General features: G+C 40.1%; 1 protein-coding gene across 1 annotated transcript in view; it reads right to left on the bottom strand.

Annotated features, from left to right (window-relative positions):
* Positions 1-17,478, bottom strand: part of cspg4 (chondroitin sulfate proteoglycan 4) — a 138,604-nt gene extending 121,126 nt beyond the window's left edge. The window contains exon 1 of the mRNA XM_033968304.2: positions 17,406-17,478. Within this exon, the coding sequence (XP_033824195.1) occupies positions 17,406-17,478 (73 nt within the window). The remainder of the gene's footprint in view (positions 1-17,405) is intronic.
* Between the last annotated feature and the right edge of the window lie 2,030 nt (positions 17,479-19,508).

The following is a 19,508-nucleotide window of genomic DNA, read 5'->3' as shown; positions in this document are numbered from 1 at the left end:
AATGTTAATACCTGTCTGAGAAAAGTGTGTAAAGTGTGTGGTGAGGGGTTTTACAGCCTTAAAACATATATAATAATTGTAAAAAGGGACCACTGTATTTGTATTATAGTAGTAGTAGTAGTGGTAGTTGTGGTAGTTGTACTTATAGTTGAAACAATAGCATGAACACTGTGTGCAAATTGCAAAACTGCCTTGAAAACTGTGTTCTTTGCTTCGATATTATTTATTTAGTTACGTGTTGGAGTATTTTTTTGACTGTTTTTCCACCTCTGTAAGTATCAGACAAACTCGCAGTCTTCGTCCATAAAACATCGTGCTATGAGTTAAATCATGTTGACAAGCGCCAACAGGAGCAGAAGATAGTCCTGAGAATGGAAAATGTGCTTGTACAAATGGATGTTTTGTGAGCCAACAACATAAATCTAAACTGCGCGTTCTATTCATGTTAAAGTCATTCTCTCCAAGGGGAAAAATAACACAACACATGTGACTCAATGGAGTTTTACATAGCGAGCATAACAGTCACTTTATTAAAGGAGCCGTACCTGATTTTTCTCTTAAAACGTTAAAAACAGAACCATTTATCCCTCACTTGCAAGCATTCCACGCTTCCTAATTATTCACCAAGTTGAGTTTATAAGCGTTTCTCACAATTCTCGTACTCGCAACTCTCTATCATGCTAATCATGCACTTCCTGACAGTAAAATACAAACAGCACGCACCCCACTAGCCTTCCATAGCTATAATCACTCAAATCTTTTACTATTTCTGAAAATTTGTGATAAAAAGCATTGTACCTTGGCCCAAAGTTACTCCTCACTTAGCTTATGCATTGAGAACATCATAATTATTCACCACGATGAGTTTATAAGCACTTTTCACAACTTTCAGACACGAAAGCGATTTTAAACAAATAAAAATCTGTAAAAATCAGCTTTTAAACAGGAGCATCTTTATGGGATGGCACAGGTGGTTATGATATTATAAGTGGGTTTTTTTTTGCACATTTGACTTCTTGTGCAGTGTGGCGTTACTTCCCGTTCAGTAGCGCTCCTCTGCCTGTCGCTGATGTAGGTCCGATAGGGCTCTAAGTGCTGCCTTCAGTCTCTGACAAGCTAATCACAGTTTAGACGCAATTTACCATGTCAAATAACCACTTAGCAATCTGTCTGTGTCACTCCCCCCTCCGCCAGCAGACTGATGGACACAGGCTGGGTTAAAACAACAGCGCTCCACACAGCTCCACATGAACTTTGACCTTTGGGAGAAACGCAAATATCCCAGTCTCTTTGTTTATGCACAGAGGAAGCCATAGGTGGAATTGGATTTGAGTGAATTATTTTTGATAGTGATTTTTTCAAACAGGACACAAATCCAGCAATTATTTGTATTGCGCTTTTGTCTAAAAACGTGAATGAAATGAATTTATGTATGTAACTTGTGACATTGATTTGCCTGAAATGTTCCACAGTATATTCCACATTATCGCTGTGGAGACGAGGAGTAGACGCCACCGGGCCAAAAAACTCTTTGGCAATAAATATCTTGAACAGGGTTGGCCATCTGCTCGCCAAAAAACCACCCCACCCTGCATTAGATTATTATAACAAAGCAGTGATACCCTCCATGAGAAAAGTTACACATCGCACCTTTAAAGAGGGAGTATTACACTTCTATGTGGGTTTTGCTGCAAACACATAACATATTTTAATCAACTTTTATTGTTTTGAAAATGCTATATTCACCAAAACGACATATTAACATGTTTAATAAGTTTCATTTTTGTTTTTGACGCTCTGAATCCCCTCTGCCTTTGCTCCCCACACTTAGTCACTCCCCCTTCAGAGCGCGAACACAACACAATCGGCGTGCATCCTGCTAATGAAACTATTCCACATCGCATCAGGTTTGTGGAGTTGTAGTGTATTGTTTTGTATCACGCTTTTGGACAGAAACATACTGGACAGAATTGTACTGCTAGTAAAGATGGTTCGAATAGGGCCTGGGAGAGATCACTAGATTACCCAAACATGCATGGATGACATATAAAGCCTCTTCAGGCATGTTTTTGATGAGGGAACAATATTATAACATGGCTGAAAGCTCCAAAAAGTAAATTTTGCAAGAATAACTTCACTAATAGAGGAGATGTTGTGCTAGTTGTAGTTATTTATTCATTTATTTTTTGGAAAAGCCTATATTTATATTGATACTTTTGATACTTTTAATAATACATTTTTTTAATAATACATTTAATAATACATTTTTTTACCTTTACTTCCAATTCAACTATTGTATTCTTACCTGCCCTCCCGGAGCCAAACCAGGCCTACGTTTTTATGTGTGGAGGTCTTTTGGAGCATGATCTAGAGTAATCCAGCCACCTCAAAGCTCAATATGGGAAAGATCATCACCAAAGGAGCGTTTAGTCCTGAAGGCGAGACATGGCTGTGTCTAACATTTCTCTGTTTCTTTCCACAATAACACCAAACCGCAGCTAAACAACTTTCTTCTGAATCAGTTAGTCCCCTCTGAGCGTGACAGCCTCCTCACATCTGAATACATTATAGAACCAAGTGTTCACGCGGAGTGCCCATTATTGTGAGCTCTTTTACATAAGCAATTAAACCTCATTTGCAATTCTGAATATTATTTCTTCGAGGCTTTTTCCAGATCACACACTTCTCCAACACTTTACAAAGATGCGAGTCTGGTCACCAGTGAATTGACTCAAGTTCAGATGGCCATGACTGACAGGTGGATTAGCGAAAGGGAGACATGCATGGTCTGTCCGTATCAAAACTTATCTACTCATGAGGAAAAAAGAAAGGAAAGAATATCACAGGCGACTGAAAAACATGGTGGATTTCATTCAGAATCAGATTCATCTTCATGGAGACAAGCAGGTAGTGGACAGGAAGTCAAGTTACAAAATGCACCTATAAAACAGTAAACATACACTGTGCTTACCACTTAAAGTAGTTGCTTCAATAATAATACTACTGATATATTATTTGTTATACTGTTTTAGACTTATCATATGTTCCAACTGTCATCTTATATTTACATTTATTTTAGATAATATGGTTTGGCCGGAGCAGGAGCAGTGTGTTTTTTTGTCCCAGTCGCAGAACACTGGATCTCCATCGGGTGCTCGTGGGTTCTTGGAAGTTTGCCCAACCAGTCCACATGTGCTTTGTGGATCTGGAGAAGGCATTCGACTATGTCCCTCATGGTGTTTTGGGGGTGCTCTGGGAGTATGGGGTCTGGGGCTCTTTGCTAAGGGCTGTCTGGTCCCTGTATGACCGGAGCAGGAGCTGTGTTCACATTAAGTCAGACCTGTTCCTGGTGCATGTTGGACTCCGCCAGGGCTGCCTTTTGTCACCAGTTCTGTTCATTGTTTATGGACAGAATTTCTAGGCGCAGTCAGGTGCCGGAGGAGGTCTGGTTCAGGGACGGCAGGTTCTCATCTCTGCTGTTTGCAGATGATGTTGTCCTGATGGCTTCATCGAGCCAGGACCTGCAACAGGCACTGGGTGTTTTGCAGCCGAGTGTGAAGCGGCTGAGATAAGAATCAGCTCCTCTGAATCCGAGGCCATGGTTCTCCACTGGACAGGGTGGCACCCTCTCCAGGTGGGAGGAGAGTCCCTACCTCAAGTGGAGGAGTTCATGTATATCGGGGTATTGTTTGAGAGTGAGGGAAGGTTGGAGCGTCTCTCAGTTGGCTTGGGAACACCTTGGGGTCCCACCTGAAGAGCTGGATGAAATGTCTGAGGTGAGGGAAGTCTGGGAGTTCCTGCTGCTCCTGCGACTGACCGTGGATAGAAGAAATGTATGGATTGGATTTGGCCACTATCAAATTTCCCTCTGTGTATTAATAATATTTGACAGAAGGCTTATTCAAGGACACACAACTATGTCACAAATATCAACTCACATACTTTTGAAATATTTGAATCAGTGGAGGTAAGAAATCTGGAACTTGGTCAAGTAACTAGATCCTTACAGTGTCAGCCTCATACCAATTTACCCCAAATGATAAATGATAACTCTGTAAAACTCTGTGTCAGACCAGACAGAGCCAGAGGCTGAGACAGAGACAGAGTCACAGTCAGAGCCAGAGTCAGACATGGAGAGGTGATATCAGATTACACTTATTTTCAATATTGATCATCTCCCCACTGTGATGTCTGATGAGGTCTTCATTAAAATGCATTCAAATGGATGAGTCTGTCAATGAGCAGAGGACCACAGCGAGGGTCCCATGTGGAGCACCAGTGTTTGAGGAACAGGGCGCTAATTGAATTTGGGAGAATACTCAATTTATGGTAATATCCAACTCAATCTCAAACTGTATAATTATTATGTCGAATTTTTGAGAACTTTTAATCCAAATGCAATTATATAGATTTGACTTTGGCTGATCAAAGTGCTTCACATGACAGTTAAAGGTCCTTTATTAAGCAAAATGTACTACTGTGAGTTTCAAGTCATGTTATAATGTTGATCCTCAGAAACATGAGGAAACAACATTATAACATAGACCTGAAGATAGAGTAATATGGGCCTTTTAAGAGCAAAAGTAACACAACATAAACATACACATAAACACAAAATATATAGAAAAAGTATGCTAAAAATACCAAGATATCCTGTCTAAATATAACATGAAACATGTTCAGTTCTATTTATTTGCCATGCTTCAAATTTGGTAAAACAATGAGCATTAGATTGATGAAACCCAACAACCTCCAGCTGTATCAACAAAGACAGGCTAATACAGGTTAACAGTCGGCTGTTCATCTTCATCTTAAAACTCTCATTTGATGACAGTGAGGTGCAGATTTTAAGAAGACAGAAGAGTTCAAGAGTTGTTGTTTTTGTTTTTTTTTATCTCACACCTATGTTAAGTGAAAGATCCAACCAATCAAATGCGGTGAAAGAGAAGCAGGCAGATCACAAAAGATATAATGACTCATAATGATCCTAGCAATAAGGGCAGGGCTTTTTACTTAAGAACTCCTGACTTTTCTAACTTAGTGCAGTAAAAATCCCAGTGTCTCAAACCAGCACCATGAAACTGAAAATTACTTCTGGATGGGACTTGAAAGATTCGATAAAAAAAAGAAAAAAATAGTGAGCTACCTCTGAAACCTCTTCCTCCATTTAAGTTCCCCTGTAGTTAGCAGTGACTAGCATGGATGGACTTATGTGGAATGCTAACTATTCACCCTGTAATCATTCTGCTGGCTGTGGGTTTATTTGGACTCTTGGATTGACAGTTGGATGGCTAAAGCTAACATGTGCGCCGCTCAGAGAGACACATCTGAAGCTAGTTTTATTTAGGGCGGTGATCATGATGGGTGGGTTATAGTTAGCGTGTGGGAAACTAAAGCAAAAATAAAGGTCTTTTTTTAAAAATATTTATTTTGTAACTATGTCTTCCAGGTAAATTGACGAGCACTAGGTTAGCTTGGCCTGGTTTTCATACTGGTCTTGTTACATGAACTACTAAGAGACAGTAGCTCAGTGGGCAGGTAGAGTATTTGTTGGTTGTTGGTTCAAATCCTGCTCTCGACATGAAAAAAACAAAATAAATAAATAAAACAATTCCTAGAGAGGTTAGATCCACTGACCCACAGGTTGGTAGTGCGACTCCGGCTCGTTATGTCCTTGGGCAAGACACTTAACCCCCTCACCTCCAGTGTCTGTGTACACGCTAGATAAAAATATGACCATTTATCAAGATACTATCGCGGTATAGCTTACGGATTTCAGTGCCACAATGATAATGAAAAACGCAATTTTTAAATAAAAGAATGTTATTTTCACCACAAAATAATACAAATTTCTTTAATATTTTCATGTTGTCTTATACCAGTTCTGATATAGATCCAGAACAAACCTATCCAGGAGTCAAACTAGTCATATTACGCAGTCTGTTTCAGTACTGATACCTGTTCAAATCTGATATGATAATATTTTAGCAAAGATTTTATTAATTTTTTTTTTTTTACAAACCTAATTATTTTGCAGTCAATACTGCATCAGTTATATTTTTGATTGTTCAATTAATCAAACCAGATGTTTTATTTATTTATTTATTTTTACAATTTTAACAAAATAAAGGTTGAAATGCGGTGACTGAAGACTCCTAGATGGAGAATATTTATGAATAAACATAATATAACGAGATTTTGATTTACTAATGCCACTTTCTTTATTATAAAACACCTTTTTGTTTGTCGTTTAGAGCCAGGCCTGACAACAGAAATTTGGGGGCCCGGGGCAAGAAGCCTAACATGAGCCCCCCTTTAATACAAACAAATAGGAAAAGGGTCCAATTCTCGCCCCTTAAGATCCTGGGGCCCAGGACAACACCCTCTTTTTCTCCCCCCTACTCCTCTGTTTAGGGTAGATCAGTTCACGTTTACAATTACAATTATCTAAAGAGTCGACTGGTCACGATTATTCATCTAAACCGTTGCAGTTTTAGTGTGACTAGAGCCTAAACGTCTCCAGTGATGGTATAATAGCGTACAGCTGCTCATATGTATGTAAATCTCCATAAACAGTCCTTAATATGGCGCCTATAGTGACTAATGCCTTGTCTCCCATGTATCCCATGTGAAGGGATTTTACACTCTCCCTCCTTCTGTGCATCTCAAAACACTTATGCTTGGATCAGCTCCAAATACCACATCTTTATTCTGTCCCACTTTGCTTTCTGTTTAAACTACAGGGTGAGAGGAGGCTCAAAAGGGATGTGTGAGTTTGTGTGCACTAATACAATCAATTTCTCAATGCAAATATTGGACTTATTCATTTTTAAACGGAGCACTTGTAATCACGCTGCCATGGCGGCCAACTCTACAGGAATATAGTTATATATAGTATAATATGTTTTAGAGTTTGATAACGTCATAATTTCGGATGTTGGGCCAGGACTGATGTGACGCTTTGGGCGATTTAGTGAAAGAAAAATCCAAACTAAAAATCCACAAATGCTGGACCATATAATTTGTTAGGGCTTGGGTCATAGACTATATATAAATGGACATAGCTAACGTGCTAGCTGCCGTGTTTCGAATAGGAAGTAAGCATGGGCGATGGTGTATTGAAAAACTGTCGCTCCCTCTCAATCAAAATATGAACATTAACAACCGACAAATCAGGCGCCTTCTTTCCCTAATATTGCTCCCATTAGTGTTAGCAACAGGTTTGACTGACAGCGTTGCTAAGCACTCACTCCCTGCCAAACCAGATGTGCAGGTGGGTTGGGGCGTTAACTTCAACAGCCTCGCTCTGGATTGGCTCTTTGGTTGCTATGATACTTGCGGTCGAAACCCGGCTCCAAATTCGCCCCATAACCGCTTCATTTGAGTAGAGTCCACTTAGTTCAAGATGCTGAACTTTGTACCAGTTTTGGTTTCACCTGGAGTTATACAAAAAGGAAAATGTATAGTTATTTTCTGTCCTTGTTACCATGGTGACATCATACTCGGGGGACACAGCACAGTCATGTACACTGCAGGATACATTTCTCCTTGTTAAGCTCGTAATGAGAAATTCAAACACACTTGAAGAAAGGACACTTGAGCCCATGCACGAAGCACACACAAGTACACACAAGTACACACAAAGTATTCAATTAACTTACAGTAATACAGACAATATAGGAAGATTTAGATGGTGTATATATGCCAAGAGTATATACAGTACAAAATATTATTAACTGACTACTAGTACCACTAATACTACTACCCCTACTACCACTATGTTTTGTACTTTAGCTGCTACTACTTCTACTTCCACTACTACTACTTCATCTGCTGCTATTACAACTACAACTATTACTACTATTACTACTACTACTGCTACTATGTTTTCTACTTCAAAAACAGCTTTAGCTACTACTACTATCCATACTACTACTACTTTTACTGCTGCTACTGTAACTAAAACAACTGCTACTATTACTACTACTCACCTACCACTACTACTAATACTACTACTACTGTGTTTGCTACTTCTACAAAAACTTCAGCTGCTACTACAACTACTACTACCTCCACCAGTGCTACTTCTACTGTTGTTACTACAACTACAACAACTACTACTACCCTACTACTACTACTACTACAAAAACTACTCCCACTAACTGCTACTACCGCTGCCCTTCTACTACTAATGCTGAAATGACAACTACTGATTTATATTTTTCACTTTTTCCCAGAGTATTTCCACTAATTACACATTTTAAAACGAGCTCAGCCAGCACATAGTTTTCACTTTTTCTTGCTTGGAGATTGTCATGTTTTTCATATTTGTGGTTCAAGACACAGAACATTTTGCTTTGCCAGAAACATTGAACAGATTGTTTTCTCAGTTAGCCAACCTTCTATCTGTCTGCAAACTCATCGTCTACATTTTTATAACACGGGAGATTTTTATAAATAGGTTTGAAGTACAGACTAAGTGCTAATTAGAGTGATCAGTTTGTCACAGCTGAAGGGTGACAGACGTGAGTTTACACTTTACGTAACACCATCAGACTGAGGACATGCAACGAGGTACTACCCCCATCACCAACAAACTGTGGAACAACTTTTAATGGCACGTATTGGATTTTTACTGTCTTAAAAACTTGAAAAACAAAAGATTTTAAACTGTTATTCCTCACTTACCTTATGTGTTCTGAGCATCCTAATGATTCACCCTAATTAGTTTATAAGCACTTTTCACAGCTTTCAGATACCAGAGCGGAGTTTTGCCATCAAGGTAAAGCTAACACCAACTAGCATGCTAACAGTGAACTTCCTAATTGTAAAACAGTCTTTATAAATAGACAGTACAGACTGATTTTCACGCGCACAAATCCAGCACATTTAGGCTGAGTTCTTTTCTCAAACTGAAAACACTCTGTTCCACCTTGTGATGTCATCATGCGGTAATACAGGAAGTGCTCTACTGTGTTTTTAAACTCCACACACCTTCACTTGAATCATTTAGAAGACTTCAAATCCAGAATTTCCAATCTCTAAACATCTAAACAACTACTAAACTAAAGGTAAAAGGAGATGTTAACTTGAAAACTACCACTTCATGACATCATAAAGTGGAGCAGAGCATTTTGAGCTTTAGAGATGTTGACAGACTAATAATAACGTGTATGTTTTTGAGGAGGTAGCAACACTATGACATGACTAAACACTCACAAGAGTCCATTTTGTGTAATATCGGAGCTTTAAAGAGCCTTAACAGGAGCTTGTCAAATCCACTTTGAGATATGAACAGGATACACTGAACATCTGCAGTTTGCTTGTCACATGGACTCGAAATGAAAATCGCTGCTTGTCATCTCTGCTTTTAATGTTCATAAATATGACTTCAGCTGATACTTCGCAGTGAAATTGCACTGACAATATGCACACATTAGCAAACACAACCTGATCACTTTTTGTTTTTTTAAATTCACTGTAAATTCTTGCCAGAAAAAAACACTTCTTCAATACTTTCCAACGATGTGGGACATGCCGCAGTCTGTTCGTACTGGAAAAAAGGACTAAAATATCACAGGAGGCTGAAAAACATCTCAGATTTCTGGAGAATCAATGAACGAAGCACTAAACTCTCTGAATCTGAGGTGAGAGAAATGTGATTTTATTTGTAAATCATAGGTGACCAATGAGCTCCTTCATTCAGATGTGTCACTGACAAAAAACAAATCTGATTGGATGATCACGTTTGACCGGGTTGTGACACAATGGAGGATTTAAACAACACATTTTCAGGAGCCTGTGTAAGAGGTCCATGGTCCTGTTAAGCTGTTTGATTTTTAACAAAAAAAAGGTGAACGTGACTGTTGGCTAATGCTAGCTTGTGACTGTAAAGTTATGTAAGAGGGACTTGTTTAACAGCACAAAATTATCTCACTTGTTGCAGTTAGTTCTTTACGGTCAGATTGTGTTAAAACAAAGCTCAGATTGAAGTCTAACTGAAGTAACAGAGCTTCAGACGGAACAGTGCCTCAAGCTAGCTTCAGGAAATGTTGACGACATTAGCTCCAAAGTATGAATAAACACAGTGAGGTGACATTCCCCACTGTGCAGGCTCTGAAGTTCCTGTTGTTTCGTATAAAGTTTCCAGATGACAGAAGCAGGTGTGGCTTTTACAACAACATCCCCACAGTCAGATTCTGAGGCTTAATGTATTGACTTACTGTCTGTTTTCTAGTTTTTATTTTCCTCAAATACATTATTTTCTTGGGAAATGATGCATTGATTAAGTGACAAATAATGCTAACGACTTCCTGTGCGTGCTGTGTGTGGGCGGATATTAAGGCTATGGGAAAGCTAAGAAGAAAGGCTTTCGAAGTTTGAAATGTAATAAAATGAGTCTGAGTCTGAATCATCTGTATATACTTAGCAACATCCTGTGTATATTTTGTCACATGCCTTTACTTCATGCTACACAAAATCCATAAGTATTTAGAGCTCCAGTCTAATGTAACCGCCGTTATTTACATCTAAGCCTTCTCTGATATAAAAAAAATCTATATAAAAATCTGTATTTATTATTATGAGCACATTAGCAACAGTAGGGGGCAGTGGTCATTTAAAGCCGTAATGTCCAATCACTTTGGTCCTGAATGGAGATGTCGATACTTTAAGTGTCTTAAGTAATACCGATATCAACCGATACTAGAACCAAGACTGAAAAGGTCATTTATTTCTTTTAAACATGAAAAGCATAAGGTAAAAAATTATCAAATGTGTCTTTAATTATTGGCTATAATAAATTGCCTTATTGCACCGATTTATAGACCAAAATGGGATATCATCTCAACCGATATCTTGGAAGTATCATATTGGAGAAAAGACCCAGGACACGCTACGGGGACTATGTCTCTCGGCTGGCCTGGGAGCGCCTTGGGGTCCCACCGGAAGAGCTGGAGGATGTGTCTGGGGTGAGGGAAGTCTGGGAGTCCCTGCTTAAGCTGCTGTCCCCGTAACCCGGCACCGGATAAACGGAGGAAAATGGATGGATCATATCGGTTTCTTTCTCGCACTCCCTGACTTGTGTACTAAGAAAATACATTTATCATATTATCCATTTACACTATTACATAAAGCAACAGTATGCAACTTTTTGGAGGGGGCAACATCAAATTATAACCATACTTCAGAGCATTATCCATGGAAACAAGCAAAACAGGAGCGAGGGTACTCCTTGCCAGTGTCTACCATACAACACCACTCTCTGCACAGCCTTCCTCTCACTCTCAGCACTCTTTGGTTGTGGTATGCAGGTAAGTGTGCGCAGTCCTGTCCATCTGGTTCTCATGGGCTTGTTTTGCTGCTGTGATATCTGCAGTAGTAGGTGGCACATTGGACCAGCAGCTTGTGGCAGACAAACTCAAATTGAATCAGTACATCTGGTCAGCATTAGCATTCTGTCTCAGGGGTCAGTGGGTGAGAGCGGTTCACACACAGCCAGCCAGCTCACATAATTAGACAAGGATATACCCTCCCCCTCCATAGAAATGTCCTTATTATGTGTAATTCAGTACTACAAAATATACTGGGCTTGTTTAATGATAAGCCTGGTGTTATGAGACACTAAGGATATTTTGAGTTCATTAGTAGGTACATGTCTAATGCGGCACAGAGTTCACTGCATATTCTGAGCCTAATAAGCCGCATGAACGACTACAGTAAGTATTTCAGCTTTTAAAGTGATCCAGGAAGTTACTTTACTGCCATTACATATAGTTAAAGGTGCGCTATGTAGCTTTTCAGGGGGCAGGATCCTCGCTATCTGCTTGTCTCCATGGAGATATCTTTAATTTGAGAGATATCAACATTTGTTTCCATGGTATCACCAACGCAGAATGTGGACCTGTATTGGAATTTAGAGATTGATGTAACATTCTAGATGGAGCGTCTGACCCCTGCTTAACTCCGAGGTTTGCCAAGAACATTCCACATTATGGCATTAGACTCAATCTCCATAGAGACCAACCAATAGAGATCGACCAATATCGTTTTTTCCAAAGCCGATCACTGATACCGATTGTTTAGAACCCAGAGAAACCACCGATATTTAGCTAAAAAGTGCAAATATTGTCTCTAATCAAGAAAAGTATGGATGCCACCAGGTCAATTACAGCTCAGATCTACGGAAAGGCGACCCAGCGTACAGCACATACGCACATTTTCCAAGGTATTTCGCTAAACCATAGAAACACTGTGACTGAATAACTGTAACATAGACACATTTAACGCCGTACTGTGGAAAAGCAGTCGGTGAACTCCCTACCAGTAAAAGCTACACAGTGCGCCTTTAAACACAAAACCAGATGCCACTGAAAACACTGAGTCAACTTAACTGCATCTAGCTATCTTGCACTTTCATCCCTAAATTAGATCCCGCTCCATATGGCCTGTAGTTGCTGAATAAACGCTTGGCATGTGTTTGGATTCACCCTTCTGCACAGACCTGTCACAATAACACAATTTGAAATGCAATAGATTGGTGAAGAAATATTGTAAAAAAAAAAGCATGAGCTGCAATAAATAAAGACATGGCAGAGAGCAAGATTTGTATAATTAGTTTGTATCTGTAATGAGTCATGGACGTTATTTATTCAGCCCTCTACAGCTCAAATCTGATCATTACAGCCAAAAAAATAAAATAAAATAAAATAAATAGCCCAAAAATTCCCACTAGTGCAAAGTAAAAAAATACCAACCCCAAAACATGATTCTTCTGTGTATCATGTACTGAAGTTGATATAGGAACTGATACTTTGCAGCTGATGCCATACACATTCCATAGGAGTGTGATGATAACTGTAGGCACTGCTCCGTCTGAAGCTCTGTTACAGGTTTGACTTTAATCTGAGTTTTGCTTTAACACAAACTGACTGTAAAAAAAAAAGAAAATACTTAGCTGCAATGACAAAAGGTGAGATGATATGTGCTGTTAAACAAGTCCTCAAGTAACACTACAGTCACTAGCTGCACACAGGCTGGGCCGGTCCTACGTTTCAGGGGGCCCTAAGCAGAATGTGTCTCTGGGCCCCTCGGCAGTGGATGAACCTGGGCTCAGCTATTGGTGACTCGCATTTGAACAACATTATGACCCTGCTCTCATCACATTGTCCAATTGTGTTTTATTTATATGACCAAAACACTGAAATGTTTTAATCTAACTTGTAAAACAGCCTTTTAAAAGTATCTCACCTCAGGGGGTATAAACACAAAGACAAAACAAAAGTAGCAGCAGCACATATTTTGCTGCTATATACAAAAAAAACAACCAAAAAACAAATGTAATCTTAATAGAGGGATATTTAGGAAGCTGTAAACACCCGCTGTTTCTGGAATAACTTATATAAACTATAGACTATATTATTTTCATTACAAATATATGAGCTCTTGGGGGCCCTCTGGTCAACTTGGGGCCCTAAGCAGCTGCCTAGTCTGCTTAAAGGCTGGACCGGCCCTGCACACAGGCTTCTGAAAATGTTTTTAAAGGCCCCGTATTGCAGTATATCATGATCTATGTATTTTGAGCTGTGGAGATGTAGACAGTCTAATAATAAAGTGTTACTCGATCATGTGTGAATGAAACAAAACACAGCTGCAGGTGTGTTTTTCATTATAACAGCTTAAATCTCACTATATGTTTTGCGCAATATAGGGTTTAGTTTTCATACGATCTTAAAACTTTTTTGGCAGTGTTTGCTTATGTGTGCATTGTGTCACCATGGTAAATGCTGAATATTAACCCATAGAAATGCATGGAGTACACCCCCAGCGTAGTGTCACCGTAAAATATTAATTATCGTGACAGGCCTACTGACGCCACAGAGTTAGCTGGGTAAACAGTTGCTTCATCGGCGGAGGAGGTGTGTGCGGTCCTATTCGTTTGGAGTTTATCTGCGGGACGACAGGCAGCAGGGCAGATGTCTCCTTTCTAGTTTGTGTAGCACAGATTACAGCGTCAACTCCTCTGGCGACTTTTGATTTCGTGCCATTCGCTAGACAAAGCTCCACTGCCCTCCTTCAGATCAAGAATCCCTCGCTCTGCCAACAAGCCACTCGCGAAGAGACTTGCCCACAGTTAATTGGAGTGGATTCTGCATTTTTGAAGATTCGTCAGCCGCACAAAGACAATGGTTCGAACAGCTGCTGCGAGACGAGGAGCTGGATCCTGCCAACGCCGCCATATGTGGGGTTTACCTCGAGGTGAGTTTGCTACGCTATTTTGAAGACACTGTTCTCTGTCTCATTCCTGATTCTGTGCACCCGGACGCTGGCCGGCCCACGCGAATGTATCGTGAATGAGAGGTACGTCTGCAGTGGCCAAGCTGTGGGAGGGGGGCAGCGGGGTTACTCATTTGCGGTTCAGATGCGGATCTTTGAGAGACAGTTTGAGATAGAGAACTTTAAAGCGGGACTAAACGCCTAAATTCTGCCCACAACCACATTTCAAGCAGAGCTGCTAAACTGGGCAGTGACTGGAGGACTAAAGAGAAGACTGAGCAGGGGCGGGGCCTGAAGGTAAAAGGAACAGTATGATTGGTCTAATAGGTATCCACACTCCAAACTCCGCCCCTGCAGCTAGGTGTTTGTAATCAGAAACACCTTGCTATAATCAGTGGAGTCCTGTGTGATGTCATGTAGTACTTGAAATTGCTGTGGCCACTAGAGGCAGCGCACACTCAGATGTACTTACTTTGCACTAAAACTGCCCAAAAGGTCTAGGAGCAGTAGACAGTATACGACACCGTGTTTAGTAGCAAAAAAAGTTGATGTAGTGCTCAGTTCTACTTAATAATAAATACTTTAACATTCAAATAAAGAAATGTGGTACAAGACAAGATGAGACAATCTGAAATAGTGCTGTAGCAATAATTAAAGGAAGTGTGTTTATTTTTTGTTCAAAGGAAGAATCCAGTAGATAGACAGTGAACGGGGTTACTCTGTGAAGTCAGGCCTGTGGATGAGGTGCATGGCCTGGATATAGACATCAAGGTAAAGCTGAGGTTTAGTCCTGGTTTAGTCCTGGTTTTGTCCTAATTTAATTGTGATTTAGTCACAGTTTAGTTCTGGTTTATTCCTGGTTTAATCCTGGTCTAGTGTTGGTCTAGTCCTGGTTTTGTCATGGGTTTGTCCTGGTCTAATCCTAGTTTAATCCAGGTCTAGTCCTGTTTGTTCTTGTGGTTTAGTCCAGGTCTAGTCCTGGTTTAGTTCAAGTCTAGTCCTGGGTGTGTCTTGTTTGTGTCCTGGTTTAATTATAGTTTAGTTTAGTTTTTATAGTCCTGGTTTAGTCCTGGTTTAATTCTGGTTTATTCCAGGTCTAGTCCTGGTTTAGTCCTGGTTTGGACCTGGTTTAGTCCTGATTTAATCCTGGTTTGGTCCTCATTTAGTTCTGGTTTAGTCCTGGTTTAGTCCTGGTTTAGTCCTGGTTTAGTCCTGATTTAATCCTGGTTTGGTCCTCATTTAGTCCTGGTTTAGTCCTGGTTTAGTCCTGGTTTAGTCCTGGTTTAGTCCTGGTTTAGTTCTGGTTTAGTCCTGGTTTAGTCCTGATTTAATCCTGGTTTGGTCCTCATTTAGTCCTGGTTTAGTCCTGGTTTAGTCCTGATTTAATCCTGGTTTTGTCCTGGTTTAGTCCTGGTTTAGTTCTGGTTTAGTCCTGTTTTAGTTCTGGTTTAGTCCTGCCTTACAGATGCTTAAAACTAGTTTTAACTTTGTTTTAGTTACAGATTTGTTCTGAGGCAGACCTGGTTTAGTTTAAAGAAGACATTAGTGCAGGTATTTAGTATTAAACTATAACACAGCTCATTATTTGACCTTTTTTTCATTCTAAATAGCAAAACTGATCTTGTTATTATATCTTATTTATAGAAACGGTCCATTGACTTCCTGTTCAAAAGGACAGGACTGACAGGCCACGCCTCCTCATGATGGCATTTTACTGCTGCAATAACATTTCCATTTACTTGAAAAATGTCTACAGGACATTTTGAACTCTTGATGTGTAATGTTAAGTCTACTTTCTTTTCAATAATCACAAGTAAGTACAGAGCAGTGGACGGAGATAGGGGGTAGGTGAAATCTGACCTTTTCTAAGCACTACATTATACAAAATAAACTCTTGTGAATTTTTTACCATGTTTTTATGTTGTTACCTCATCAAAAACAGACCTGGAGTTGTGTTTTGTTGCATTCACACGTTTGAGTAACTTTTTATTATTAGTCTGTAACATCTCCAAAGCTCAAAATGCTCTGCTGAACCTTGTGATGTCATGAAGTGGGAGTTTTCAAGCTAACTGCTACATACTTTTTACCTTTTATTTAGTAGAGATGGGAAATTCCAAGCTTGAACGTACCCAAATGACTCTAGTGAAGGTGTGTGGAGTTTAAAAACACAGTGGAGCACTTCCTGTATTACCGCATGACATCACAAGGTGGAACAGAGTGTTTTCTGTTTGAAAGAACTCAGCTTAAATATGCAGGTTTGCGTGTTAAACATGTGTGAATGAAACAAAACACAACTCCAGGTCTGTTTGTGATGAGGAAACAACATTAGAACATAGATCAGAATATAGCATAATGAGGACACTTTAAGGAGTTAATCTTATGTCAGTTTTCGTGATAGAAACACCTGATTTTACCCTGTTTTATAACTTGGTTTAGTCCAGTTCGGGCCTCGTTTAGCACTGGAGCAGTCTTGGGGCTCAACTCAACCTCAAACCCAATTTCAAAAGTTGCTTGTTAGCCTAAATATTTTCTTAAGTGTGAAAACTTTGAGTATCTTTGCACTGAAGCTCCATTGTACAGTCCCCAGCATCCACCACTGACCCCTCCCTAGCACACGCGCCTCTGTGGCTTTCATGTGGCTACACTCAGAGCTGCCCTGCCCTCCCTTCTCAAAAAAAAAAGACCCATTCATCGCTACCGTCGGACAGCGGAGGCACCTAAAACCTTCCCAACACTCCACTACTGCCTCCTGTTGGCGACTATCACACCTCATTTGATTCTCAAGGTAAAACCACTCACACGTTCACATAGAAAAAAAAAAAAAAAAAAAAAATCAGTGATAGATGAGATACAGACAGATGTGTTGGCTTATGCTAACAGTCCTTGGACCAGGGTCAGACGCCTTTGGCACATGGCTCCCCTGGTGTTTCGGGTTTCAACCATGCAAAATACATTTCAGCGATAAAAGTGAAAATTGACGAAGAATGCTGAACCAGAAAAAAAAACAACAACTTTGTAACTTGCAGCTGTTTGCACAAAGTTTTGAAAGATAGCACCAGCATTCACAAATAATCTGATTCAGTGAAGTGAAGTTAAATTAAAACATGCACAAAAAAAGCTATGTGACTTACCTCCATGCCCAGGACTGCACAAGAACAGCAAAGTTAGCAAGGCACTGGTCACCACCACGGACAAGGCTCCCATCTTTTCCATACTAAACGTTTTAAGTCCTCCACTCTCCTGCGTTAAAGACTCCCCATTCAGAGAAGACTGAATGAGTTTCCAGTTTTGGGATCTTGCATAGGATACTTGTGGATGGGAAGGGGCAGGGGCAGGGTCGGGGAGGGGCCAAAGCAGAGACGCCCTCCTCTCCAAGAAAACTCCCTCTCCTCTCGTTTCTCTTCACGATGGTCAGACCGCTTGGAGGGACAGGAAAAATCACGGCTGCGTTAGCTCCGGCACTAAACGTTTAAGTGAAACATCCCCAGCATCTGCTCTTTGTCATACAGGGAGCAGGCAGAGCAGAGAGCAGGGAAAATAACTTCATTGTAAGTGTCTGCACACCACAAACTGATTACAATGCAGTTTGTCAGAAATGGCCACGAGATACACAGCAAGATAATATAGGCTTTTGTGCACTTAACACATATATTACACAAAATGGGTTCTCGTGAGCTTTAAGCCACGTTATAATGTTGTTTTCTCATCAAAAACAGACCTGGAGTTGTGTTTTGTTTCATTCACACATGTTTGAGTAACACTTTATTATTAATCTCTCTACATCTCCAAGGTAGGGATGGGACAATAAACAATATCGTTTATCGTGATAAAAAGTTTGTGGGACATTTTATATTTTATTATATATAATTGTGATAATCGCCAGTAAAGGTAATCACCATTATATCACCAGAGTGTGCAGAAAAAAACTAAACAAAACAACAACTTATCCACAGGAGAGTCAATGGGGGGGGGGACAGAGGGGTCTGTTGTCCAAGGCCCCATGGTCTTAGGGGTTCAGAATTGGGCCCTCTTCCTGTTAATTTGTATTACAGGGGGGGGGCATCTCAGGCTTATTGCCACGGCTCCCCAAATTTCAGTCGATGGCACTGCTTATCCATAATATTCTCTGTTAAAGTTATAATTATTCATATCCATTAAAAAAACAAACAAACAAAACTTTAATCATTATCATGACATAATCATTAGTTGCAATTATTTTGCCCATGATTATCGTCACACAAAATTTCAATATCGTCCCATGCCTACTCCAAAGCTCAAAATGTTTCATTCCACCTTGTGATGTCATCAAGCGGTAGTTTTGGAGTAGAGCACTTCCTGTATTACCACATGACATCACAAGGAACATAGAGTTTTCAGTTTGAGAGAAGAACTCATAAATATGCAGGTTTGTGTGTTAAACATGTGTGAATGAAACAAAACACGTGCCAGGCCTGTTTGTGATGAGGAAACAACATTATAACATAGATCAGATAATACTATAATATAGGCCTTTCCAACCACAGGTATGTTGTTGTGTCCATGGCAAAACCACCGGTGTGTGAATGTGTGAGTGGTTCCTTGATGTAAAGTGCTCTGAGTGCCTTGAAGGTGAAAAAGCGCAACATAAAAATTTGACCATGACCATTTCGGCATAACCTTCAGACTGATACTCACTATGGGCTGTTTTCAGATTGTGTAATCTGATGATGTCACACTCCCAGGTGTGGGGGGCAGATTTCCTTACTGTTTGCATGGTATTCTCATCAGACATATCTAGAAGGTAAATTCACAAATGTTGAACCTGCTCATTTTTTACTAGTGACTAAACCACAGAACTCACTATATTCATGGATTTCAGACAAACAATTCCTTCCTGATTTGAAGGACTTTGTGGGGACCTTTTCTTATTCAAACATAAACTGTATAAAGAAGTGGATTAAGTGAGTGGGACGTCAGCCGTAGCGTTCGGCTCCAGTCAAATGACGCTCATCGAGGCTAACAGTTATAGGAGCCAGTTTGGAGCTGAGTTGCATATTAGGAATTGTGACCATGAGTATCATAGCAACCAAAGAGCCAATCCGGAGTGAGGCTGTTGACGGTAACGCCTCTTCCCACCCGGTCCACTGGTTTAGCAGAGAGCGGCGCTGTCAATCAAACCTGTTCCTAATGCTATTGGGAGCAACCTCGGGGGAAGAAGGCGCCTGATTTGTCTGTTATTAATGTTCATATTTTGA

Source organism: Periophthalmus magnuspinnatus, chromosome 6 (assembly GCF_009829125.3).
Source record: "Periophthalmus magnuspinnatus isolate fPerMag1 chromosome 6, fPerMag1.2.pri, whole genome shotgun sequence".
Classification (NCBI taxonomy): domain Eukaryota; kingdom Metazoa; phylum Chordata; class Actinopteri; order Gobiiformes; family Gobiidae; genus Periophthalmus; species Periophthalmus magnuspinnatus.
This window is presented reverse-complemented; position numbering and strand designations above follow the sequence as displayed.